Here is a 26,830-nt window from a genome sequence, read left to right as displayed (position 1 = left end):
TTTAAAGACCTATTTAATAAATTGGTTTTTAGTTGAAAAAAAAAAATTTTACAATGGCGAAACTTATTGTTATTTTCGCTGGTTTGTTCTTTTACAATTTGCCATTAATAATTGCCGATCCGACGTGTGTTTGGTACGGAGAGTGTATAAAAAAAAACGCGATACAAAATTGTCCATACACCGGACCAGCCAAGTTGATTAATAATAATGAAGCAGAATTACAATTAAAAAAATTGTGTCCTCATTTATTCTCTGATACTGGTATGTTTTTTTATTATTATTAATATTGAAAAAATTATTAAAAAATCTCTAATTAATTTTAGAGCATCCTGAAACATGCTGTGACTCAAATATAATCTTCACAATGAGTAACAAGATAGCGATGCTTCATATCTTTAGACGTTGTGAATCTTGTTTAAAAAATATACAACGTTCGATTTGTGATATAACGTGTTCTAAAAATCAGAGTAATTTTATGGCTGCGGCCAAAATTTTAATAGATGAAGAAACTAATATTAGTTCTATCGAAGAGATTGAGGTAAATAATTCAAATAATTATTGAAGTTAGCTGACATCTATTTTTTTTTTATTTTTATAACAATTAGAATAAAAAAATGCATCTAAAAACATTCACTAATTTTTTTGATAACAATTTTTGTCGTTCGGGTATTTTGCCTTGGCATAAAAATTGAATAAATAAATTATTTAATTGTTATAAAATTATAAAAAACATTTTTAATGCCTGTAAACTTCAATATAATTAAATAATTAGCTACACAGAAAAAAAAAAAATTAATTAATTTGAATCAAGAAAAATTCTTAAATCAATCAAAATTTACTTAAACTAAGAAAAATTTCATGATTTAAAATTTTATTAATTTTTTTTTTTATAGAAATATAATTTAATAAAATAAATAATATTATAAACAATAAAAATAGGTTTATATATCAGAAGAATATATAAATGCGACTTTCGACTCTTGTAGAGGAGTACTGTATCCGGCAAGCGGCGTTTCAGTGCTTGATATTTCTTGTGGACAATACGGACTGAGCCGATGTACGCCAAAAAGGTATAAAACATAAAACTTTTTTTTTTTGTAATTACTGTAATTACAAATGACTTAATATACAGGTGGTATAGTTTCATGGGTGAAATGTCTAAATTATTGGGCGGCTTTAAAATAACTTATGTCTATGAACAGGATCAAGAGAAAAAATTAACCGAGCCGTTGAATCCGCCGACAAAGTCATGCAGTGAAGCTTACGAAGTACGAAAATATAAATTTATTAATTGCCTTGTAGATATTTTCTATAGAACATAAATAAATTTTGTTGTTTATTTCTGTTTATTGCTCGAAGAATTCGACTGCATGCGGGTGCGTCGACTGTGTTTGCAAAAATATTATCGAGTGGAAGGAAGAAGACTTGGTTTTTACCATTCTTGAGTTTAATGGCTACGGAATAATCGTCGGAATAATGATAATTATTATCAGTACGATCTTCACTTTGAATCAGATATTTTTGAAAAAATTTTGGGCCAGTATGTATTTTTTTAGATATTATTTATTAATTTTAAGTTCGGAGGAAGCGATTAATTATTTTATTTATTTTGTGCAGATAATTTTAAAATGAGTGACTGCTATGACTTTCAAATTAGTTGTCACAAAAAATTCAAATCGTTATTTAGCAAATGGGGATACTGTAAGTTTTTTATTTTTATTTTTGCTCTATATGTTTTTTTATTTTTGCAGTTATTTAATCAATCTACCTGTTCGTTAACAGTTTTTGCAAAATATCCTACCGTATCTTTGTGTCTGATATCTTATGTGCTAGTAGGATTAAGTTATGGTTCAATGTATCTGCAAATAACCATCAATCCTATCGAAATTTGGTCTTCGCCTCAAAGTAGATCTAGGGCCGAGAGAGATTATTTTGACAGTCACTTCTCTCCTTTTTATCGAACCGAGCAAGTTTTTATAAAACCTGTTGGCTTAGAAAATGTAAGTTACTTGTTACAATGATACTATAAAGAAAATTGAGATTAATTCAAAGTATTAATACTAGTTTACATACATAACAAACGATGATGAGTTCCTAGAAGTCGGTCCAGTGTTTATAAAAAAATTTATGATTGCCGTCTATAATCTTCAACAAAAAATTTTACAAGTGAGTAGTTGAAGATGTGATAAATTTGTATTAAAATCAACAAGTAAAAAAATAAAAAGTTTCTTAAATTACTTTAATTGTTAAGATTGGACAAGATTCAAATGAAGGCTTGGAAAAAATTTGCTTCGCTCCAATTCGCAATGACTTTGATGGACCAGTAACTTTAGACATGTGTGTTGTGCAAAGTGTATGGGGTTACTTCCAAAATGATATTACGGAATTTACTACCGAGAAATATGATAACAATATAGAAAAGCTTTTTGAATGCACGCAGTACGAAAATTTAATCAAAAAGATTAAAAAATAATCGTAAAAATTAAAATGATTTCTTTCCTATTTTTGTAGAAATCCATACAACGTGAAATGTATGGCACCGTTTAAAGGACCAATTATTCCAGAAGTAGCATTCGGGGGTTTTTTGCAGGATAATCAGTTGAAATATGATAATGCTGACTATATGAAATCTACTGGATTAGTTCTGACTTTTTTGGTTAAAAATTCATTGAACAAAACAGAATTACAACCAATGTTAAAGTGGGAACAAAAGTATCTGGATTTTATGAAAAATTGGAGCAGTTCTGCGTGTCCAGAGTTTATGGAAGTCGCTTACAGCGCAGAGAGGTCAATTGAAGATGAATTACAAAGGACTTCTGTGACTGAAATACAAACAGTGGTCATAAGTTATGCCTTCATGTTCCTCTACATAATGTTGACTCTAGGACAATTTAAATTATCCGAACAGTGCTTCGTAAGAAAATTACAATCTCAATGATTTTATTCAAAGCTTCAACTGATGACGGCGATTAATTTCTTCTATTTACAGGTTACCAGTAAAATATTGATCAGTCTCGGTGGAATTATTATTGTTTTAGCTTCTGTGGCCAGCACCTTTGGAATTTTCAGCTACATTGGAGTCCCGACGACGCTTTTAACACTCGAGGTGATTCCGTTCTTGGTATTGGCAGTAGGAGTCGACAATATTTTCATTCTCGTTCAAACTCACCAGAAAAATCCCGTGCGCGCTGGAGAAAGCATACCAGATTACATCGGAAGAATTTTATCGTCAGTAGGGCCCAGCATATTACTGACAAGTATTTCCGAGTGTCTGTGTTTCTTGATCGGAACCCTCTCGTCCATGCCAGCTGTCAACACGTTTGCTCTGTACGCATCAGTGGCGATACTCATAAACTTTCTGCTGCAAATCACAGCATTTATAAGTTTGCTCGCGTTAGATGTGAGACGATCTGAGGTAATAACTCTACTGACAATCATCAAAAAAGTTTTTCGGTGCAATAGCATATGTATTTCTGTTTCATCTTTCACAGAATAATCGTGCTGATGTTTTGTGCTGTATTCCAATAAAGAAATCGACAGCAACCCAGGGAAATCACAACATTATTCATAATGTATTTTCGTACTTTTACACGCCTTTACTGATGAAAAAAAATGTCGGAATTGGAGTCATAGTATTTTTTATAGCCGCGTTAGTGCTTCATTCTATAGTTGGGCCTAATGTCGAAATTGGTTTGGATCAAAAGCTCGCAATGTCCGCAGATTCTTACGTTTTAAAGTATTTTAATGTAAAAAACTTTATAATTCTTTTAAAATGTTCAAGTATCGTTGCAAAAAATTTTCTATGATAAAATTATTCCAGTTTATGCAAGATTTATTATCAGTAGGACCACCAGTGTACTTTGTAGTAAAAGGTGGATTGAATTACTCCAATACAACCGTCCAGAATGCAGTATGTGGCGGTCCAGAATGCAACGTAGATTCTGTATACACTCAAATATATACTGCGTCTCAACAATCTCAAATGTAAGATTTATTTTTATAATTTATTAGAATTACGTGGCGAGCTGATTAAATTTTACATTCTAGATCATACATTGCTAAACCAGCTTCTTCCTGGATTGATGATTACATCGATTGGAGCAAAATTCAGAAATGTTGTAGATATTTCCCTAACAATGGATCGTTTTGCCCTCATTCCCGAAGTAAATTTAATCTGCATTAAATTAAAAATATAACTGCATTGGATGAAAAAATTATTACTTTAATTTTAAATAAAATCCTTAATTTTTATGCTATTAATTTCATTATAGACGATTGCAAGAGCTGCAATATACCAACTGATGAATTAGGATTAAGACCAGATGCAAGAAGTTTTCGTAAATATATCAGCTACTTTGTGTCAGATGTACCAGATGCCAATTGTGCGAAAGGTGGTCGTGCAGCTTATCTTGATGTACGTTGCAATTGCATAAGTTTTTTTGTGGTGTAAAATGAATTATTGGCTTATTAAATTTTCGACAGGCATTAAAGTATTCGTCTGACGAACATGGGATGATTGATGTTGGAGACACGTACTTCATGAGCTACCATACGCCTTTGAAAAAGCAGTCAGATTGGTACAACTCTCTCTCGTACGCTCGGATTATCGCTGATAATATAACGAGTATGATCAACAGCGCCTCCTGGCTAATCAAACAATCGAGGTCTTTCCCTACAGGTATTTTATTCATCAAATTGATAGTAGCATAAGGAGTCGGTTGAAGATGTGATGAAGATACAAATTTATATTTTCAGTGTTTTTACGTATTTTACGAGCAGTATCTGACGATTTGGCAAGAACTGCTCGAGTCGATTGGTCTGTCGCTTCTCGTCGTTTTCGTGGTGACGTACTTATTCACCGGACTGTCATTATTCTCGGCGGTGGCTGTACTGTTGACCGTAGCGATGATCATCGTAAACATGCTCGGATACATGTACTGGTGGAACATATCTCTCAATGCGATCTCGCTCGTCAATTTAGTGATGGTAACATTCGTTGAAATAAAATCTGAAGAACGGCGCGCAAAAATTATAATCATTAAAATGGCTTATTATTTTTTAGACTGTTGGAATCTCTGTTGAATTTTGCAGTCACCTGGTTCACTCGTACCTTACTTCTACTGAAAAAACAAGAGTCGCCAAAACCTCGGAAGCTCTCACTGACATGGGCAGTTCTGTAAGCTTATTTTATTTCGTATATATATTTTCATCAATAATAAATAATAATAATTACTTGTAACTCCTTGTTTTTTATTTTTTAAAGGTCTTCTCAGGCATAACTATGACGAAATTAATTGGGATAATTGTTATTGCATTCGCCAAGACTCAAATATTCCAAGTCTTCTATTTCAGAATGTACTTGGGAATTTTAATAATCGGCGCTTCTCACGGATTGATATTCTTACCTGTGCTCCTACGATTTATTGGTAAGTCTAAGATTTTCAATCCAAAAATTATTTGTATCATTCATTATAATTAAAATAATTTTTTCCAGGCCCGACTCAAGCAAATACTGACTCTGAAGCTCTTTAAGAAGCCTCTGAGCGAGGTACTGAAGACATCCGCACAAATGCAAATTAAAACATAATTTTTATGCTTTATATAATTAAAAATGTGTGTTTAATATTTTAAGTTAGCGTATTTTATAACTTTATTGAATAAATAAACAATAAACTTTTTCAGTTATTTAATCCAAATACTTTTGTTGAATTTTTTATCACCAAAGATTAAAAGTTTTCATGTGAATCTATTCGTGACTGAACATCTGGCTGATAATCACAATGATAAGCTACTTTTTTTTCTCAAGTCGGTCTAAAGTTCAGTCTTCGATCAAAGTTATGAAGTTACCGAAGTCTGTTATTTTTTCTTCCCGGTATCTTCAGTTGATATTAATTGAATAATTATATCCCCTTGTCCTAATTATTTTCAATGAGTTATTATTAAATTCTTTTTCATTTAAAATTATAGTTCCATACGTGTGAATTTTTTGACAAATGGTTTTTTTTTAACTTTAAATAGTGTTTTTACTGAAAGAATGGCTTATTTATTAATTTTTTTGATCGGTGCATTAATTTCTTCTGTAACTGCAGAACCTACATGTGTTTGGTACGGGATATGTGCAGATCTCTCTTTTGGTCATCAATATTGTCCTTACAAAGGTCCAGCTAAATTAATTAATGACTCAGCAGCTGAACAAGTTCTCAAGAAAAGATGCCCAGAATTTTTTTCTGACACCGGTAATTTTTTTTCACTTTTTTTTTTGTAAATCAATAGAATTTAATAAAAAAAAAAAAAAATTATTTTCAAACATTATACTATATTTTTTATTATTTGGTCGCTATTTAGAACATCCTGAAACTTGCTGTGATGCAGACATAATTTTTGCAATGAACGAAAAATTAACAATGGCTGAAATGGTCCTAGGTCGCTGTAAAACCTGTTATAAAAATTTACTTCAGTCAATTTGTCAAATGACTTGTGCTAAAAATCAAAGTAGTTTTATGGCCGAGGTAGAGAGTAAAATTAATCCCGCTACTGGGAAAAAGTATATCGAAGAAGTTAGGGTAGTACATTTTAATTCAACTTAAAATTATTGCTATTTATTAATATATTAATATATGTTTTCTTCTGACAAGGTTTATATATCAGAAGAATATGTAAATGCGACTTACGATTCGTGCAGAAAAGTAATAATGCCGCAAACAGGTGATTTGGTCATGGATGTAGCATGCATCCCTTACGAAGCAAGTCATTGTTCACCCAAATTGTAGGTACTTTAAAACTTTAACAAAAAATTCCAGTTTTTATATCGAAATAATAAATTTATGTATAGATGGTTCAGTTCTATGGGAAGCATAAATACTCCTATGGTTCCCTTTCAAATAACTTATGTCTATGAAGCGGATCGAGAAAAAAATTTAACCGAGCCATTGAATCCGCCGACTAAGTTATGCAGTGAAGCTTATGAAGTACGAAAATATAAATTTATTAATTGCCTTGTAGATATTTTCTATAGAACATAAATAAATTTTGTTGTTTATTTCTGTTTATTGCTCGAAGAATTCGACTGCATGCGGGTGCGTCGACTGTGTTTGCAAAAATATTATCGAGTGGAAGGAAGAAGACTCGGTTTTTACCATTCTTAAGTTTAAAGGCTACGGAATAATCGTCGGAATAATGATAATTATTATCAGTACGATCTTCACTTTGAATCAGATATTTTTGAAAAAATTTTGGGCCAGTATGTATTTTTTTAGATATTATTTATTAATTTTAAGTTCGGAGGAAGCGATTAATTATTTTATTTATTTTGTGCAGATAATTTTAAAATGAGTGACTGCTATGACTTTCAAATTAGTTGTCACAAAAAATTCAAATCGTTATTTAGCAAATGGGGATACTGTAAGTTTTTTATTTTTATTTTTGCTCTATATGTTTTTTTATTTTTGCAGTTATTTAATTAATCTACCTGTTCGTTAACAGTTTTTGCAAAATATCCTACCGTATCTTTGTGTCTGATATCTTATGTGCTAGTAGGATTAAGTTATGGTTCAATGTATCTGCAAATAACCATCAATCCTATCGAAATTTGGTCTTCGCCTCAAAGTAGATCTAGGGCCGAGAGAGATTATTTTGACAGTCACTTCACTCCTTTTTATCGCACCGAGCAAGTTTTTATAAAATCTGTTGGCTTAGAAAATGTAAGTTACTTGATACAATGATACCGTAGATAAAACTGATATTAATTGAAAGTATTAACACTAGTTTACATATGTACCTTCAAGTAATGCAACTATTGAAGTCGGTCCAGTATTCAGAAAGGAATTCCTCACTGCTGTTTATGATCTTCAACAGCAAATTTTGAGAGTAAAATTAAAACACTAGGTAATTTATTTTAACGATTAAGTAATTCAGGATTGATATTGTTAATAGATTGGCCAGGATTCGAATGAAGGCTTGGAAAAAATTTGCTTTGCTCCAATTCAAAGTGACTTTGATGGACCAGTAACTTTAGAATTGTGTGCGGTGCAAAGTGTGTGGGGATACTTTAAAGATAATTTTAAAAAGTTTAATGAAACTGAATTTACTGAAAATCTGGAAAAATTGCTCAAATGCATACAGTAAGATTATAAGACTAAAATAAAAAAAGAATTTATACTACTACAGTAATTAATTTCCGTTACAGAAATCCGTATATTCCAGATTGTATGGCACCGTTTAAAGGACCAATTATTCCAGATGTAGCATTCGGAGGTTTTCAGCAGGATAATAAATTGAAATATGAAAATACTGATTATTTGAAATCTACTGGATTAGTTCTGACTTTTTTGGTTAAAAATTCATTGAACAAAACAAAATTACAACCAATGTTAGAGTGGGAACAAAAGTATCTGGATTTTATGAAAAATTGGAGCAGTTCTGCGTGTCCAGAGTTTATGGAAGTCGCTTACAGTGCAGAGAGGTCAATTGAAGATGAATTGCAAAGGACTTCTGTGACTGAAATACAAACAGTGGTCATAAGTTATGCCTTCATGTTCCTCTACATAATGTTGACTCTAGGACAATTTAAATTATCCGAACAGTGCTTCGTAAGAAAATTACAATCTCAATGATTTTATTCAAAGCTTCAACTGATGACGGCGATTAATTTCTTCTATTTACAGGTTACCAGTAAAATATTGATCAGTCTCGGTGGAATTATTATTGTTTTAGCTTCTGTAGCCAGCACCTTTGGAATTTTCGGCTACATTGGAGTCCCGACGACGCTTTTAACACTCGAGGTGATTCCGTTCTTGGTATTGGCAGTAGGAGTCGACAATATTTTCATTCTCGTTCAAACTCACCAGAAAAATCCCTTGCGCGCTGGAGAAAGCATACCAGATTACATCGGAAGAATTCTATCGTCAGTAGGGCCCAGCATATTACTAACAAGTATTTCCGAGTGTCTGTGTTTCTTGATCGGAACCCTCTCGTCCATGCCAGCTGTCAACACGTTTGCTCTGTACGCATCAGTGGCGATACTCATAAACTTTCTGCTGCAAATCACAGCGTTTATAAGTTTGCTCGCGTTAGATGTACGGCGATCTGAGGTAATAACTCTACTTACAATCATCAAAAAATTTTTTTCGTACAACACCATATATATTTCTGTTTAATCTTCTACAGAATCATCGAGCTGAGATTTTGTGTTGTATTCAAGTGAAGAAATCAATATATGATGATGGAGACTACAGAATTATTCATAGTATATTTTCGTACTTCTACACACCTTTTCTGATGAAGAAATCTGTCGGAATTGGAGTGATAGTATTTTTTATTGGCGCGTTAGTGCTTCATTGTATCGTTGGGCCCAATGTTGAACTTGGTTTGGATCAAAAGCTCTCAATGTCCGAAGATTCTTACGTTTTAAAGTATTTTAAGGTACAGCCTTCAGCCGATGATTTTTATATTTATGATTAGAGTTGATTATTTTTAGTTCATGGAAGATCTTTTATCAATGGGTCCACCAGTATATTTTGTAGTGAAGAGTGGGCTAAATTACACGAATACAAATGTTCAAAATGCAATTTGTGGCGGTCAAAAGTGCAATTCGGACTCCGTTTATACTCAAATTTTTACTGCTTCGGAACAATCTACAATGTAATTTTTTTTTAAATATTAAAACAGCTATTAATTTATCATTGATGACTAATTTATTGATAAAAATACAGATCATATATTGCAAAACCGGCTTCCTCATGGATCGACGATTACTTTGATTGGAGTACAATTTCCAGCTGCTGTCAATACTTTCCAAGCAATGGATCGTTTTGCCCTCATACTAGATGTAAATTTTATCAAACATTAAAATTCCAATTAGATAAAATTAATAACTCTGAATTTCACTCACTATAGACGATTGCAAGAGCTGCAATATACCAACTGATGAATTAGGATTAAGACCAGATGCAAGAAGTTTTCGTAAATATATCAGCTACTTTGTGTCAGATGTACCAGATGCCAATTGTGCGAAAGGTGGTCGTGCAGCTTATCTTGATGTACGTTGCAATTGCATAAGTTTTTTTGTGGTGTAAAATGAATTATTGGCTTATTAAATTTTCGACAGGCATTAAAGTATTCGTCTGACGAACATGGGATGATTGATGTTGGAGACACGTACTTCATGAGCTACCATACGCCTTTGAAAAAGCAGTCAGATTGGTACAACTCTCTCTCGTACGCTCGGATTATCGCTGATAATATAACGAGTATGATCAACAGCGCCTCCCTGGCTAATCAAACAATCGAGGTCTTTCCCTACAGGTATTTTATTCATCAAATTGATAGTAGCATAAGGAGTCGGTTGAAGATGTGATGAAGATACAAATTTATATTTTCAGTGTTTTTTACGTATTTTACGAGCAGTATCTGACGATTTGGCAAGAACTGCTCGAGTCGATTGGTCTGTCGCTTCTCGTCGTTTTCGTGGTGACGTACTTATTCACCGGACTGTCATTATTCTCGGCGGTGGCTGTACTGTTGACCGTAGCGATGATCATCGTAAACATGCTCGGATACATGTACTGGTGGAACATATCTCTCAATGCGATCTCGCTCGTCAATTTAGTGATGGTAACATTCGTTGAAATAAAATCTGAAGAACGGCGCGCAAAAATTATAATCATTAAAATGGCTTATTATTTTTTAGACTGTTGGAATCTCTGTTGAATTTTGCAGTCACCTGGTTCACTCGTACCTTACTTCTACTGAAAAAACAAGAGTCGCCAAAACCTCGGAAGCTCTCACTGACATGGGCAGTTCTGTAAGCTTATTTTATTTCGTATATATATTTTCATCAATAATAAATAATAATAATTACTTGTAACTCCTTGTTTTTTATTTTTTAAAGGTCTTCTCAGGCATAACTATGACGAAATTAATTGGGATAATTGTTATTGCATTCGCCAAGACTCAAATATTCCAAGTCTTCTATTTCAGAATGTACTTGGGAATTTTAATAATCGGCGCTTCTCACGGATTGATATTCTTACCTGTGCTCCTACGATTCATCGGTAAGTATCAAGATTACTGATTAAAATTTAATGAAAATTATTAATAAAAATTACCATTTATAATTACCAGGCCCAGTGAGGACAGATTCTGAAATTATTTAAAAAAAATAACTTATAATAAAAATAAAAATATAATGTATCTAAGTATAATGTAAATAAATAATTTCAAATCACCAAATATTATTATTTTTTTTTATTTATTAAAAGCCAAAAGAAATTCCAGAATTATAACGCCGAGATTATTTACTAATTGTACCAGTAGGTTACAATAAATCTACCCATGAGACTGCAGTAAAAAAAAGTTTAATTAAATCAAACTTGGAATGAATAATAATTTTATAAATAATAAAAGAATGTATTCTAGTATGACTATTTTATCTACTGGTAAACGATGAATGATTATTGACCACCACGGAGACGCAAAACCAAGTGAAGGGTGGACTCCTTCTGGATGTTATAGTCGGAGAGAGTTCTTCCATCCTCAAGCTGCTTACCCGCGAAAATAAGACGCTGCTGGTCTGGAGGGATTCCCTCTTTGTCCTGGATCTTGGCTTTGACGTTCTCGATGGTATCTGAAGCCTCAACTTCGAGGGTGATGGTTTTACCAGTCAGAGTCTTGACGAAGATCTGCATACCTCCACGAAGACGCAGTACTAAGTGAAGGGTGGATTCTTTCTGGATGTTGTAATCAGAAAGAGTACGTCCATCCTCGAGTTGTTTACCAGCGAAGATAAGACGCTGCTGGTCTGGTGGGATTCCCTCTTTGTCCTGGATCTTGGATTTGACATTCTCGATGGTGTCAGAAGCTTCAACTTCGAGGGTGATGGTCTTGCCGGTCAGAGTCTTGACGAAGATCTGCATACCTCCACGAAGACGCAAGACCAAGTGAAGGGTGGATTCTTTCTGGATGTTGTAGTCAGAGAGAGTTCTTCCATCCTCGAGTTGTTTACCAGCGAAGATAAGACGTTGTTGGTCTGGTGGAATACCTTCTTTGTCTTGAATTTTGGCCTTGACGTTCTCAATGGTGTCGGAAGCTTCCACCTCCAGGGTGATGGTTTTACCGGTCAATGTCTTGACGAAGATTTGCATACCACCACGAAGACGCAAGACCAAGTGGAGTGTTGATTCTTTTTGGATGTTGTAGTCCGAAAGAGTTCTACCATCCTCAAGCTGCTTACCAGCGAAGATGAGTCGTTGCTGATCTGGTGGAATTCCTTCTTTGTCCTGGATCTTGGCCTTGACGTTCTCGATGGTGTCGGAAGCTTCGACTTCCAGAGTGATGGTTTTACCCGTCAGAGTTTTGACGAAAATTTGCATGCCACCACGGAGACGCAGAACCAAATGAAGAGTCGACTCCTTTTGGATGTTGTAATCAGAGAGGGTACGTCCATCTTCTAGTTGTTTACCAGCGAAGATGAGACGTTGTTGGTCTGGTGGGATACCTTCCTTGTCTTGGATCTTGGCTTTCACATTTTCAATAGTGTCTGAAGCCTCGACTTCCAAGGTTATCGTTTTTCCGGTTAAAGTTTTTACGAAAATTTGCATACCTCCACGAAGACGCAGAACTAAATGGAGAGTGGACTCTTTCTGGATGTTGTAGTCGGACAAGGTTCTTCCGTCCTCGAGTTGTTTACCAGCGAAGATGAGACGCTGCTGGTCTGGAGGAATTCCCTCTTTGTCCTGGATCTTGGCTTTGACGTTCTCGATGGTGTCTGATGCTTCCACTTCCAGGGTGATGGTTTTTCCGGTCAATGTCTTGACGAAGATCTGCATTCCACCACGAAGACGCAATACCAAGTGGAGGGTTGATTCTTTCTGGATGTTGTAGTCAGAAAGAGTACGTCCATCCTCGAGTTGTTTTCCAGCGAAGATAAGACGTTGCTGGTCTGGAGGAATTCCCTCCTTGTCCTGGATCTTGGCTTTCACATTTTCGATGGTGTCTGATGCTTCCACCTCCAAAGTTATGGTTTTTCCTGTCAGAGTCTTCACGAAGATCTGCATGTTTTGTCTGTAAATTATCAAGATTATTAGTATTGTTTTATAAATAATTAAAAAATTGCATTAATAATTTTTCAACTTTTTTACAAATTAAATTTTTTTGTAATAATTTTTTTATTAAAAAAAAATCGAAAACTTTTTAGATTTCGGCTAAATTAATTTTCATTAAATTTTAAAATGACCTGAGAGATCGACAGTAAATAAATCCAATAAAAAAAATACGATACTAAAATTAATTAACACCAAATAAATTTTTTTTATTTAATTTAAAATATGAATTATCTAGAAATTACTTTTAAAACATTTCACGAAATAATTTTTAATCCAAATGTCAATTCTGGAATTTTATTTTTGACAGATCTGATAAAAAAAATTCTATAAATTATCAAATATCAGTTTTAATTATTACGAAAATAACTTTTGGATTTATTATTTAATTAAATTTATTTCTATTATGAGTTTGACGTAAAATAATTGAGGAAAAATATGACAAAGCAATTTTCATGAAATGGCGTCCGTTATTTTCATCAGATTTTACTTACTTATTGATTTATTGATAATAAAAATAAAACTGGAGAATTTGATAATCACGAAACAAATGTAAATTTTTAAAACTTTTTTGTAATTAAAATAAATAATATTTAAAAAGAAATATCAAACAGAATGAATTTAGATCAACGAATAAATAAAATTTTCTCGACTATTGATTGACCTGAATAAATGTGACGCTGCAGATATAAAATGGACGCCCGAGAACAAAGGACATACGAGAACTTTCTATCAAAATAATTATTTTAATTAAATGTGGTCTGTGATTCGAGTTAATTACGAAATAAATTACAACGATAAAGAATAATTTGATGAAAATAAATATTGTACTTACTTGTTGAAGAATTACTTGATATAAGTAGAAAATAAATTGCGTGAATCACGTAAATAATTATTAGCTTGGTAAGTATCCCACCAGTGACTAACAACGAATGATCAGGAACGCGAAATACGGTGGTAGTTATCCGAGCGCTCGGAGCAGCTTTACCAGTTTTACAACTTTAAGTTCTCTAGAATTGTGTATAGGTAAATATAATCACAATAATAAATATAAAAAAATTAATTGAAACAATTTCAAAAATTAAATTTTTTTATAATTTAATTGATATAAAATTCTAAAAGAATTTTTAATGTTTGTCAACTTCAGTGTCATTAATTAATTTAGCTGTCACTTTGATAAAATTAAAATTAGGCCAGGTTTTTCATTTTTTAATTTTTTTTTTCAATAATTAAATTAGAAAAAAAATTAAAATTAACTTAGCAGATCGTTGATAATTAATATTGTAACAAATAAATTATGGCAAAAAAAAAAATTGACATCTAGAAATTTAAAAAAATTATAAATGCAATTTTTTTGGAGCAAATTTATTTGTTAAAAAAAATTTTTAAATTGTCAAGTGACAGCTAACTTTAATGTTTTACTAGAATTCAAATTTGCGCGCGCAAGCGCGCGCATGAGTTTCGGATTTGCATATATTTTCATGTTTATGATATATTCGACCAATTACGTTACGAATAGTTTGCTCACGTGATATATTTTCATATTTTTCATCTAAATTATAAGAGTTGATTTTTTGACTTTTGTGCTAAAAAAAAAATATTTTCTAATTTCAGTGAACAGCAGATGGCGTGAAAATCTATCTAGTGAATAAAGAACTGTATAATTGAAGAATTAAAATATCCCTATGAAAAAAAAACTATACATAAAACATAATTAGTGGCCCAAAATGGCTGCCGGATGGTATTGACCTGTTAAGAGAAGTGTACAAGTTCCAAAAAGAATCTTTTTTTAGATTAAAATTAAAATAAAAAAATCTAACAGATCAATCATCAGTAAGGTTATAAATAAAATATTTAACTGATCATCGTTTTTAAGTGTTGGAGTAAAAAGTACCGTGTAAAATAGTTTAGGTGAAGAAGTTTGTTTTCCAATCAACAAGGCCATCAAAATACTGTATCAGCGTTTGCATTTCAGTATAAAAATATTCAACAGACCAGCTGTATTTTAATACACAACTTAGCCATGTTTCGGTGATGAATGATATAAATTATATGACTGGGAATAATTGCTTTTTTATTTTTTAAATTAATAGGTAAGTTTGACAAATACATAACCTAGTTTTATCTATTTTATATCTAAAAATGTATTTTACTTTTAATACATGTTACTTGAGTTTTAATAATTCTTTTAATATTTTAGATGTCGAATATTAATTTATTAATTAAAGTGGAGTTGAAAATCAATTCGCTATGAGTAACTACCCAGGCGGAAAAATATAACAATAATTTTATAATACCTACATTGTAATGTATGATACATACTGTACGATTCCGTCGACCATAATAATAATAATCTTAATGTTATTAAAATAATAATTATAAGAGAGTAAAAAAAATGTGATATATGATGAGACGGCAGTGACCAGAGAGGACGATTGAGGACAACTCGAGAGTATTTTAAGTGCTGGATAATTGAACGCACTGTCGGCAATTCCAGCGTACCCGTCAGGTGTTGGAGTGTTGAATCTAAACTCATAAATGTCTTCGAGGTTGATAAATTTCATAAATTAGTTCTCGATTTTACTCTCCAATAATTGCTGAGTTACGATCTAAAATGTTTTATCTCTAAATACATAATCAAGAAATGACCTTGTATCTTGTTAACTACTGCAAGGTTACTAGCATGTATAATCTTAAGTAAAAAAATAATTAATATTTTTCTGTCATTGGTTTATATGATTTATAAGATTCATTATTTTAAATATTTGATTTTATATAATTTAATATTTTTTTTTTTTTTTTTTTTTTATATAAATAATTATTTTTATAACATGAAAGTTATTTTTTGTCAAGATCAAAATCGTACAGTATGTGTTTTTATGATTTTTTTATTTTTTATTATAATTCTTCTGAATGCTAAAAATTTTAAATAAGAAATAAAGACATTTTTTTCGTCTGGGTAAAAAAAAACTGATCAACTTAAAAATAATTCAATAATTTTAGTACTTTAAAAATCAATGAAACAAAAAACTAATCAACTTATGAATATATTCCAGATGAAACTAGCCGAGTAGGAGACAATAAGAGGCTAATAATATCAGCAAAGAAAGGTACTTGTGCAAAAACAAGCGGTAATCCTAGAGATCATCATTAGCTAGAAAAATCCTAAGCTAAAGCATAAATTCGGTGAGTTCCAACACAAAATATATCTCTGAAAAAAGCGGACTCAAAGCCAACTAACCATGTCTGTACAAAGTGTTGCTCTGGCATCTCTCACGGCCACCTATACCGACTCGGAGGGCGAGGACGGGGTGGACGACGAGCTCCAGGAGAATACCTCCACTCCCCAGGGTGCCGTCCCTTACAATAATGCCCAAGTCGGCCAGCCCCAGCAGGCTCACACCAGTCCCAAATCTGGGAGATCAGCCTCCAATAGCCCGAACGTTGCTTCCGGCGTTGGGAAAAAGTCTATTAGTAATTTACCCAGTAATAAAAATCCACCGTCCTCCACCTTAGTCATTACTGACAATCTAACAGTACATAATAAGGTGCATCGTTTGGTTTCATATTTTGATGATACTATTGTTTCGGATGACGAGGGGGCGGCAAATCCACCGAGCGAGGGTGACCCGCCTAATCACAATGGCGTAACACCCTCCGTTAAGTCCGGTGAAAAGTCGCCCTCACGTCATCCCGGAGAATTGGTTTCAGATGGCCCCGAATTCTCGGACGCCCCGGACCTGGACGGTGTCGTTATTCCGCCGGAGCCGCCTGGCCAGTACCCGCCGGATCTCCAGGAAAAAATAACGGTACTTTTCAGGAAAATGGAGTCCAAAGGCGGCGTCGACATGAATCAAGCGATCCAGCAGCGCAAAGACTTTCGTAACCCCTCTATTTATGAAAAACTTATTCAATTTTGTAGCATCAATGAGTTGGGTACCAATTACCCGCCCGACCGGTTTGACCCCTTCAAGTGGGGCAAAGACTCCTACTACGAGGAGCTCGCCAAGGTACAAAAAGCCGAAATGGACAAGCTCGAGAAGGCTAGGAAGGAAAAAACTAAAATCGAGATTGTCTCGGGCACCGCTAAGCGCCCAAACAGTTCTGCTCCCACTGTTGAAGAGGACGCCAAGAAGAGAAAAAGCAAGTGGGACCAAGTTGCCACTGGAACCGCTAATCCCAGTATAAAGCCCACCGTACTCCTGTCCCAGCCTACCTTGACTACTTTAAACGCCAGCTCTGCTACGAAAGCTACTGTAATATCTGCTTTTGGTTCGTTACCAAAGAAAAGACTGTAACATATGTTATTTTGTAAAAATCAAGCTACATACACAATCTCTGTACATACTTCTATTTTTTATGATGCCATTTTTTATTACGGTAAATACTTTATTGCAACGATACTGTTTTATTAAAAATTCGATTCTGTAATGCTAATTAGACAGTTCATGTGGATTTTTCTTTGGTGTTGTTACGGTTACTCTAGATTTTTTTATCAGCAAACTGTCTAAAAAATTTTTTGTCTTGATAGGAAAATTTCGAGTACAATTTTTATTGTAACAATCGCATTTATTTTTTATCATAGAATTATTATTTTATTTTATCTACATATTTGCACAAAAATTAAAAAATAATTAAATATTTTTTTTTTTTTTTTTTAATTTTTGGCATTAATGTTGGATTATTTTTCCTTTACAAAAACATGTAGATGAAATAAAAAAATTCTATGATTAAAAATAATCAGAGAAGCTGAATAATTGTCATTAAATTTAATTAATCAATAGTTTTATTGAATTGTGAAAATTATCAGACTATTTGATTCAAATTAATGGATGATTGAATGAAACTTAAAGAAAAATTACAAATCAATAAAACAGGTTAATTAAACTCTAATGAATTATCAGCGATTTAATAAATAAAATTAAGTAGCAAAATATTTAAATAATAAAGTATGCCAACGGACGATTGAATTTCATTATTAGTAATTAATCATCACTGTTAGAATTTATAGTTAGAATGCGTATTGATGTTTTGTCAGCGATAATTAATTTTTCACTTGGTTTACTTGATATTGTTTGATATTAAACAGTTATTTAGTGATGTATTTATTCATTATTATTATTATAATATTAATCGATACATTCCATTTGCAATGTAGAAACCAGAATTTACTCGTATAAATTTTTCATATCAATAAATAATTATTTAAATTTATAAAAATGTTTGAGTAAAATAAAAAAAATTTTTGTTGTGTAATTAAAATAAAAATTATAATCGTAATTGCCTGACAAAATATTATATATTATTATTTTGGTCTCAGAATTAATGAGTGTACGATTGAATAATTAGATAATTAACAAACAAATAGAATAATAGTGGGAATGTATAAAAATAAATTATTTTTCATTAACTAAATGTAAAAGATAACAAGTAATTAATAACGAATTATTATAATTATTCATTTAAAAAGGTATTTTTAATTTAACGATTGCCTTTAATTTTTTAGATGATAATTTTTATAAGATTTACTTGTGCAATTACAATTAAATAAATTTTAAACAAAAAATTGTATGCGAGAGTGGATCTAGAAAAATTGTTAAATATAAATAAATAAATGAATAGTTTAAATTAATGTTACGATATAAGTATATATTTTTGCAAGCATAATAAATCCTGTGGATCAACATCGGATTGAAAAATTAATAATAAATTAAATTTAACTAATGTAAAAATTAATAAATTTATTTATTAACTGGAATTACTCAACAATACTGCCGTGATTAAAATTATATGATTATTCTATATTATTTTAATTGTAATCCGTCAATTGGAATAATTATTAATTTACTAAATCTTGTGATAAATTTCAATACTAAAATATCAATACCTGTTCATTATTGAATGATATGTTAATTGTAATTGATTACACATTAAAGTTTATCCTTTTATCCATTTTTAATTGGGTCATTTTTATTTATACTAGATTTTTTAATAATTTATTATTATTTAAGGCAAAAATAATAAAATTAATTTTTTTAGAAAATTTTTAAGAATTTAAAAACCAATATTTCTATTTTTAAAAAATTTAATTATGCAAAATAATAAAAAAAATTTGATAAATAATTTTAGGACAAAAAATGTGGAACGCTTCACGATTTTGCGTGTCATCCTTGCGCAGGGGCCATGCTAATCTTCTCTGTATCGTTCCAATTTTAGTATATGTACTGCCGAAGCAAGTACATCCGTTATTCGTTAGAAATGTTATATAAAGAAAATAGCATCAGAACAAGCACATGCGAGAAGAAAGTAAACTAGTGTCATCTAGCGGCTATTTTGATAATTTTTCTTTAGAGGTAAATTTAAAATTTTTAAAAAGTCTACATCAAAATAAATTTTTAAATAATTAAAAATTTATTTACAAAAATTAATAATTAAGAAAAAATGATCAAGTTCCATTTTCTTTATTTTACTTAAATAAAAAAAAAAAAATGGTAAAAAATAATTGTAAGAAGTTAATAGATTTTTTAAGCTTACAAATTGAACGTTGATTAAAATAAAATAATTTGCGAGTTATTAAAAAAAATTCATACAAAGTTATTAATTTAAATATTCAGAGGAACAATATTAAGTAATAATTTAGCATTTTATTTTTTGGAGCATGGGAAATGAGAAATTTCTACTTTATATCCATGGACGCAAGTGATAAACGAATACACAAGAGCGAAGGGGAACTTTCGAGTTAAACCCGTGGGGATACCAAAGTTGCTATTAGTATGTGACAATACCAAATGGTAGTTGTATGTTCCAGGGGTTATAACGCAAGAGCGAGTCAGAAAGACAGGGTATAATAACGTTAGAAAGAGACATCATGCTGTGGATATAAGGAGAACATCTACAAATAAATACAAATAAAATATATTGTATAATAGTAAATTGATATTATACGAAATTGCGTAGTGAGTATTTGCAGGCGTGCTCCAGATGAATATCCGATTTCTTTTTTTTGACGTTACTGTGATAAAATAAATGAAATACAAATATGGACAAATAAATTAACAAAAAGTGTTTTATTTGCAAATGGATTGTATTTCTTTGATTTGATTTTGAAATGGATACTTTTTTTTTTATGATTATTAAGCAAATTAATTTTTCAATAAAAAATTAAGCAGCTTTTTTTTTTTAATAATAAAATAAATTTTTTTTAATTACTCTATTTTTATTTTAAAATTACTGTCTAGTTTTTCGTTTAGTTTGATAGTAAAGCATGTGAATACACTAGTCACAAAAATTAAGGGATATAAAAAAAATTCCAAATTTTTTGGTGATTTTCAGCGAGCTGTAACTCCGAGGAAAATGATCGCACAGAAAAAAAAAAAAAAGCAAATTGTAGCTCCAAGTGTCTAGTTTTTAGATATGACCATGAAAATTTTTTGTCATCGTCAGGTCTGAAGAAATCCTAAGAAAACTACTGAAAAAAAATTTTTCGAAATTTTTTTTCGTCTTAAAAAAGGTCTACGGGCTTCAAAAAAATTTTTCGATTGTTTCGTTTAAAAGCTCTTTTAGTAAATTTAATACCCTTTAATTTGACGTAATCAAAAAGCCTGTACGATAATTTGCCGCGGAGTTATCGTCAATCAAAGCAAAAAAGTTTTTTTGACTTTGGAAATCAATAACTCTGGAAATAATGACCGTATAGGAAATCGAAGGAGGGTTTTGAAAACTACACAATATTCTCTATAAGAAAACGTAAACCGCTTTTGAAGAAAAATTTTTTTGAATTGAAAACTCGGACTGAAAAAAGACAAAAATTCACATAATTAAGGATATTTGGATAACTTGGTATAACTTTGGATAAAATGGATGAACGAAGGATATCGTTGGTAATTTTTAACTTCAAAGTGTCCCCTAAAATCCCTAAGAAATTCAAAGCGCTGCGATTTTTTGTTCATAGTGCCCAGAAGCTTCAAATTCTGTGTTTTCGCAAAAATCACCATTATGAGCAATTTTGTGATTTTTATTCATTTTTCCATTGAAAAAATTTTTTTCAAAATTCTTTATTTTTCGATCAAAGAGATTGATTTTTCAAGAAATTTGAAAAAAAAATTTTCAATTTTTTCGAAAATTTTTTCGAAATTTTTTTATCAAAAATTTTTTTTTTTTTATCGTCTTCAGAATGCTTCACTATTGTCAAAAAAATTAACTCAATTTTTTCTATCCGCTACAACTGCCTTAGTTTTAAATCTCATTTTAAAAATTCAATAAAAACAAATTGATATACCCCCGCGGAGTTCGGCTTTTCCTCACACAAAACTTGAATTTTACGTTTTCTTTTTTAGCCTAAATTCCTTACGTGAATTTTATGTAAGCTTTTCTTTGATAAGCACCTTTTGATATGCCTCGTCGACATTTAGCTGCCACAGATGTGGCTCGCATTGTTACCCTCCTTCAAGAGGGCTATAGTCAGGTGGAAGTAGCAGCTTCTATGGGAGTGAGCCAGTCCGTTATCAGTCGGGCCTATGCCCGATTTAACGCGACTCAAAGTTACGATCGTCGTCCGGGTCAAGGTAGACTACGAATCACTACACAGCGTGATGATCGAGCTATCATTCGAGAAGCTCGTCGAAACCCTACTGCGCATGCCCACACGATCGCTCATCAATTTCGCAATCGTCGACAACGTCCTCCCCAACAACACATATCGGCATCGACGGTTCGAAATCGCTTTCGAGAGCAAGGACTACGCGCTAGACGTGCAAATCGCGTGCCTATGCTCACTCCACGACATCGCCGAGCCCGATTGGCCTATGCTCATGATCATCACCATTGGGGTCGTAGACAGTGGACCAGTGTATTATGGACTGACGAATCTCGATTTTGTCTTCATGGCAGCGATAGACGATCTCTCGTTTGGCGCCGTCGTGGAGAACGAGATCGGGATGGTTTTACGAGACCAGTTACAGCTTTCAATGGTGGATCAGTCATGGTGTGGGCAGGCGTGTCCTTCAATACCAGAACCCCGTTGGTCATCGTTCGTGGGACGTTGACTGCCGATAGGTACGTCGACGAAATTCTGGAGCCACACGTCCTGCCTATGCGCACACGCATGGGGGCAAGACGGTTCATTTTGATGCAGGATAATGCTCGTCCTCACACTGCAGTTCGTACGCGAACTTTTCTCCGCGCCAACAACGTAACAACGCTTAATCATCCAGCGATGAGTCCTGATTTGAACCCAATTGAGCATGTTTGGGACATGCTTGGGCGTCGATTGCGGCGAGACTATCCGCAACTGCACAATCTTCATCAGTTGACTCAAGCGATGTTACGTTGTTGGCAAGGAATTTCGCAACGTGATATTCGACGATGCATCAACATGTAAGAGCGTTTACGAGCTGTGATTCGGAACAGAGGTGGCAATACACGGTACTGAGCAGTTACTGCCGTGCGTACAGAGGTCATTCGGCAGCTGCAAACAGACAAACACGCAGACAAAGACACACACACACACACACACGTGTGTGTGTGAGAAGCGTAAATCCGATCGAGCAACCTCCACGTGGTACGCTTTGGGTAACGCTAATGCCGGCGGTAAAACAACAGTCGAAAAAAATTGAGAAAATTTCGAAAAAAATTTTCGAAAAAAATTGAAATTTTTTTTTCAAATTTCTTGAAAAATCAATCTCTTTGATCGAAAAATAAAGAATTTTGAAAAAAAAATTTTTCAATGGAAAAATGAATAAAAATCACAAAATTGCTCATAATGGTGATTTTTGCGAAAACACAGAATTTGAAGCTTCTGGGCACTATGAACAAAAAATCGCAGCGCTTTGAATTTCTTAGGGATTTTAGGGGACACTTTGAAGTTAAAAATTACCAACGATATCCTTCGTTCATCCATTTTATCCAAAGTTATACCAAGTTATCCAAATATCCTTAATTATGTGAATTTTTGTCTTTTTTCAGTCCGAGTTTTCAATTCAAAAAAATTTTTTCTTCAAAAGCGGTTTACGTTTTCTTATAGAGAATATTGTGTAGTTTTCAAAACCCTCCTTCGATTTCCTATACGGTCATTATTTCCAGAGTTATTGATTTCCAAAGTCAAAAAAACTTTTTGCTTTGATTGACGATAACTCCGCGGCAAATTATCGTACAGGCTTTTTGATTACGTCAAATTAAAGGGTATTAAATTTACTAAAAGAGCTTTTAAACGAAACAATCGAAAAAATTTTTTTGAAGCCCGTAGACCTTTTTAAGACGAAAAAAATTTCGAAAAATTTTTTTTCAGTAGTTTTCTTAGGATTTCTTCAGACCTGACGATGACAAAAAATTTTCATGGTCATATCTAAAAACTAGACACTTGGAGCTACAATTTGCTTTTTTTTTTTTTTTCTGTGCGATCATTTTCCTCGGAGTTACAGCTCGCTGAAAATCACCAAAAAATTTGGAATTTTTTTTATATCCCTTAATTTTTGTGACTAGTGTAATTTATTTTTTGAGATATTTCATAAAAATTCAAAGATAAATTTCGTAAGAATATTTGTTTCAGTGCATGCTCAAGTGTCGGCGCGAATAAATATTTATTGGACCATTAAAAGAGTAGTAAAAATATTTTTATCCCTAGATTTAAATTTTAATAACATGAATATAGACCGGCTTTCTCCTTGTACATTTACTAGTTGACAGGAAGGTAAGAAAATGGTAAAAAGGTTGTCTCAAGTACCATTGTCAACCTCGATTATTCTGCATTACTAGTTAAGCAGCAATAGGCAACAATCCTGGCTTTATACACTGTATTTATATCGAGCTATATTGTTATCGGTATGCTATACTGCACAATATCATATTATTGTGTGGACAATATAAAAAAAGGGAGCCAAGTGCTTAACGTATGTGTACAACGCATTAGCATCGACAATCGGAGAAAAAGTCACTTCCATTTATACGCTTTCTATTCTGTGACGTAAAATTTACGATTCTAAGGGTATAACTTAAATAAAATGTGCCTTTTAAGAACTGCGAAAAAATCATTAAAAATTTCAGAGCTGAGTTGGTGAAAAAGACTAACACTGAATTGTAGGAACATGTTATAAAAAATTAAAAGACAATGGGGTTGAGAAAAATTTCAGAATACTTGAAGGTTTTGAATCCAAGAAGAATGCGTATAAATATTGGCATGTAAGTATAAAAAGGTACTGAGTAAGACGGACAAATGGAGTCTGAAAGGAAAGGAAGGGTGGAGATGACAGGGCTTTTGATGACTAGGAAGTTGATCTTAACATCAAATATCTTGAAAAGCTTATCTGTAAGGCGAAAGCCACGAGAGTCTATGAAATTCGAATGTTTGGTGTTCAGTTGAGAGTCTCTCGGTTGGGTTAAGCTCAAAGGCGTCGAAATCAGTTAGAAACTCCCAAGAAGCATCGCCTTTCCAGATCTTTATCGGAATAAAATTTCTCGCTCTCCCAGCCGGAAACGAGGGCAGCTTTATGCTCAAATTCTTTTGATACCGGCCGAGGAGTTATTAAAGTAATATGGAATATAGGTGCTTCACAATAAAATATTGTATTGATAACGGGCCCACTGTGGTTTCAACTATCGATTTAAACCCAAGCTTCCCTTTTTTTGATATTTTTTTCTAGAGATTTTAAAAGTTCAATTTTATTAAATAAATATTTTTATTTAATTGATAAAAATATCCCCCGTAAAAAAATAAATAAATTAATATTTCTATTTTTTAAAAAATTTAATATTTGGTAATTTTTTCATTTGAAAAATTTTAACAGAGATTAATTAATAAAAATGACAAAAAATGTGGAACGCTTCACGATTTTGCGTGTCATCCTTGCGCAGGGGCCATGCTAATCTTCTCTGTATCGTTCCAATTTTAGTATATGTACTGCCGAAGCAAGTACATCTACTACATGTTAGAAATGTTATATAAAGAAAATAGCATTATAACAAGCACATGCGAGAAGAAAGTAAACTAGTGGCATCTAACGGCCACTTTGATAATTTTTCTTTAGAGAAAAATTCAAACTTTAAAAAAAGTCTACTTGAAAATAAATTCATTAAATAATTAAAAGTTTATATTTAAATGTAAATATGAATTTTTAGAAAATCAAGAATTTATATTAAAATTTTTTTACAGCTTGAAAATTAAATTTATTTTTATAAAAAAAATAAAAACTGTAAAGCAAAGCGTATCTTTCTGAGAAAATACATTTGAATTGAATTTTTCATCAAAGTTATAAAGGTAACTAAATTCCATATAAAGTATAAATCTAAAAATATGTTTCTATATTAAAACAGAATAACGAATAAATATACATCGCTTCCGGCGAATAAGGCTTCTCTTTTTATTTATATTTTTTTGTGGACGTCGCGACTGAGAATCGACCTTACGAAGAAACCTGTGACCTTTCCCTATTTCATTTTTTTGTCTTCAATTATCTATATTATATCTATTTTAAAAAATATCTTATTAGTCTGAGTTTAAATTTGTTAATTAGATTTTGAGTTTAAATTGCTGTTAAAAAAATACCTCTGTAAAAAAAAAAAAAATAAAAAGTGAGTAAATCAATGGTCAGATTAATAATGAACGGAGTAGTTAGGACAGAGTGGAATGAAAGTTAACACTTTTAATGAATAGTATCAGCGTTGGCTTGAGCAATGTACGCGGTAATGCTTTCAACTTAATATTGATTTCGCTTAGCTGTCTGGGACAAATACGGATAGAAGGGAACATAAAACGAAAACTTGCAAGCCAGTCAACACAACTTGAGTGTATTTGACTGGAAGTTGACCCTTACAAACTTTTAATGGGGTTCTAACCTCACCTGTCGCAACCTTAACTGAAAAAACACTTTTTTTTTTAACAATATTTCTTGTAATGAGAATTTTTATTACAGACTTTCGTTTTAAAGTTAATTTTGTAAAGCGAATTCATTAAAAATTTGTTCATTAAAAAAAGAAACCTTTTTTTGTATGAGATTAAATTTTTTACAAAAAAATTTCCTTAAATTTTTTCCGTATTTGCAACATTTAACTCAGAATTCGTATTTAAAATACTTTCCATTTATTTTTTCGTCTTTAAAATTATTTCCGCCGTAATTTTTTACCGTATGGTTGCAGATGCTCTTTATTATCACTTTTTATTAATTATCGAGTGTCTGACACATGGCCCAGCGACGTAGGATGGCTGCGGATGCGCGTTATTGTCAATTTTAGCGGGTTATTGCAAAAAATTAATGATTATCGTTTTTGTAAAATTAAAAAATATTTACGAGCATCGTGATATTATACTTTTTTTATTTTTTTAGAGAACATAAATTTCGAGCCCATGAACCATGGGAAAAATAATTAGTGATTAATGAGTATTTGAATGAATTTAATCATCGAAAGTGTGAAATGAAACAATAAAAGCGCCGGGTAAATAGATATAAATTATCCGGTAGAGCGTGTGTAAAAACAGAATTTTAAATTGGATTGAATATAAATAAAGTGCAACGATAAAATAAAATAAAATAAAATAAAATGTGTTGGAGAAAGTAACGGTATGGCGTGCAATAAATGATCTGTTGAACACTAAAAATTGATTTAATTTAACTGGATAATATATTAAGCTTTGATACGATAGAGTCGTTAAATTTTTTACAGTCGACCGGAGTAGAGTGCAGGAGTACAGAGTATGGTAAGAATTCAAGCTAACGGACGAATTCCATTCGATTAAAATGGGA

At 32.1% G+C, this 26,830-nt stretch overlaps 4 protein-coding genes, 2 non-coding genes and 1 pseudogene across 10 annotated transcripts in view; 3 read left to right on the top strand and 4 right to left on the bottom strand.

Annotated features, from left to right (window-relative positions):
- LOC141536572 (protein AAR2 homolog) overlaps positions 1-26,830 on the bottom strand; it is a 100,994-nt gene that overhangs the window by 48,936 nt on the left and 25,228 nt on the right. The gene's annotated exons all lie outside the window — the stretch shown is intronic.
- Positions 34-5,792, top strand: LOC141534671 (NPC intracellular cholesterol transporter 1 homolog 1b-like; annotated as a pseudogene).
- LOC141536085 (NPC intracellular cholesterol transporter 1 homolog 1b-like) lies at positions 6,035-11,081 on the top strand. Its single transcript, XM_074256332.1, has 19 exons — positions 6,035-6,236; positions 6,346-6,563; positions 6,636-6,766; positions 6,833-6,968; positions 7,060-7,240; positions 7,318-7,401; positions 7,483-7,700; positions 7,765-7,866; positions 7,933-8,120; positions 8,186-8,588; positions 8,664-9,089; positions 9,166-9,420; positions 9,476-9,639; positions 9,711-9,826; positions 9,895-10,037; positions 10,106-10,302; positions 10,380-10,611; positions 10,688-10,801; positions 10,889-11,081. Exons 1-19 carry the CDS (start codon positions 6,035-6,037, stop codon positions 11,069-11,071), a joined length of 3,693 nt encoding a protein of 1,230 aa, XP_074112433.1. The 3' UTR covers positions 11,072-11,081.
- On the bottom strand, positions 11,230-14,068 carry LOC141536432 (polyubiquitin). The gene is made up of 2 exons (XM_074256947.1): positions 13,933-14,068; positions 11,230-13,059 (listed from the first exon to the last, which is right to left on the bottom strand). Exon 2 carries the CDS (start codon positions 13,050-13,052, stop codon positions 11,451-11,453), a length of 1,602 nt encoding a protein of 533 aa, XP_074113048.1. The 5' UTR covers positions 13,053-13,059; positions 13,933-14,068; the 3' UTR covers positions 11,230-11,450.
- On the top strand, positions 14,818-19,051 carry LOC141535477 (SAP30-binding protein). 5 transcript variants are annotated; one of them, XM_074255441.1, is made up of 3 exons: positions 14,818-15,190; positions 15,298-15,324; positions 16,154-19,051. In XM_074255441.1, exon 3 carries the CDS (start codon positions 16,340-16,342, stop codon positions 17,393-17,395), a length of 1,056 nt encoding a protein of 351 aa, XP_074111542.1. In that variant the 5' UTR covers positions 14,818-15,190; positions 15,298-15,324; positions 16,154-16,339; the 3' UTR covers positions 17,396-19,051. The 5 variants fall into 5 exon arrangements, 4 of the variants coding, with proteins under 4 accessions (XP_074111542.1, XP_074111527.1, XP_074111532.1 ...); XR_012480601.1 differs by lacking the exon at positions 15,298-15,324 and having other exon boundaries at positions 14,826-15,190; positions 16,154-16,283; positions 16,354-16,492; XM_074255431.1 differs by lacking the exon at positions 15,298-15,324 and having other exon boundaries at positions 14,860-14,930; positions 15,004-15,190.
- Positions 19,231-19,337, bottom strand: LOC141537307 (U6 spliceosomal RNA). Its single transcript, XR_012480911.1, has one exon. It is a non-coding gene; the product is annotated as a U6 spliceosomal RNA (small nuclear RNA).
- Positions 24,900-25,006, bottom strand: LOC141537300 (U6 spliceosomal RNA). Its single transcript, XR_012480910.1, has one exon. It is a non-coding gene; the product is annotated as a U6 spliceosomal RNA (small nuclear RNA).

This window comes from Cotesia typhae, unplaced genomic scaffold (genome assembly GCF_013202065.1).
Source record: "Cotesia typhae breed Kobodo isofemale line unplaced genomic scaffold, CoteBio_Ctyphae contig_123, whole genome shotgun sequence".
Taxonomy (NCBI): Eukaryota; Metazoa; Arthropoda; class Insecta; order Hymenoptera; family Braconidae; genus Cotesia; species Cotesia typhae.
This window is presented reverse-complemented; position numbering and strand designations above follow the sequence as displayed.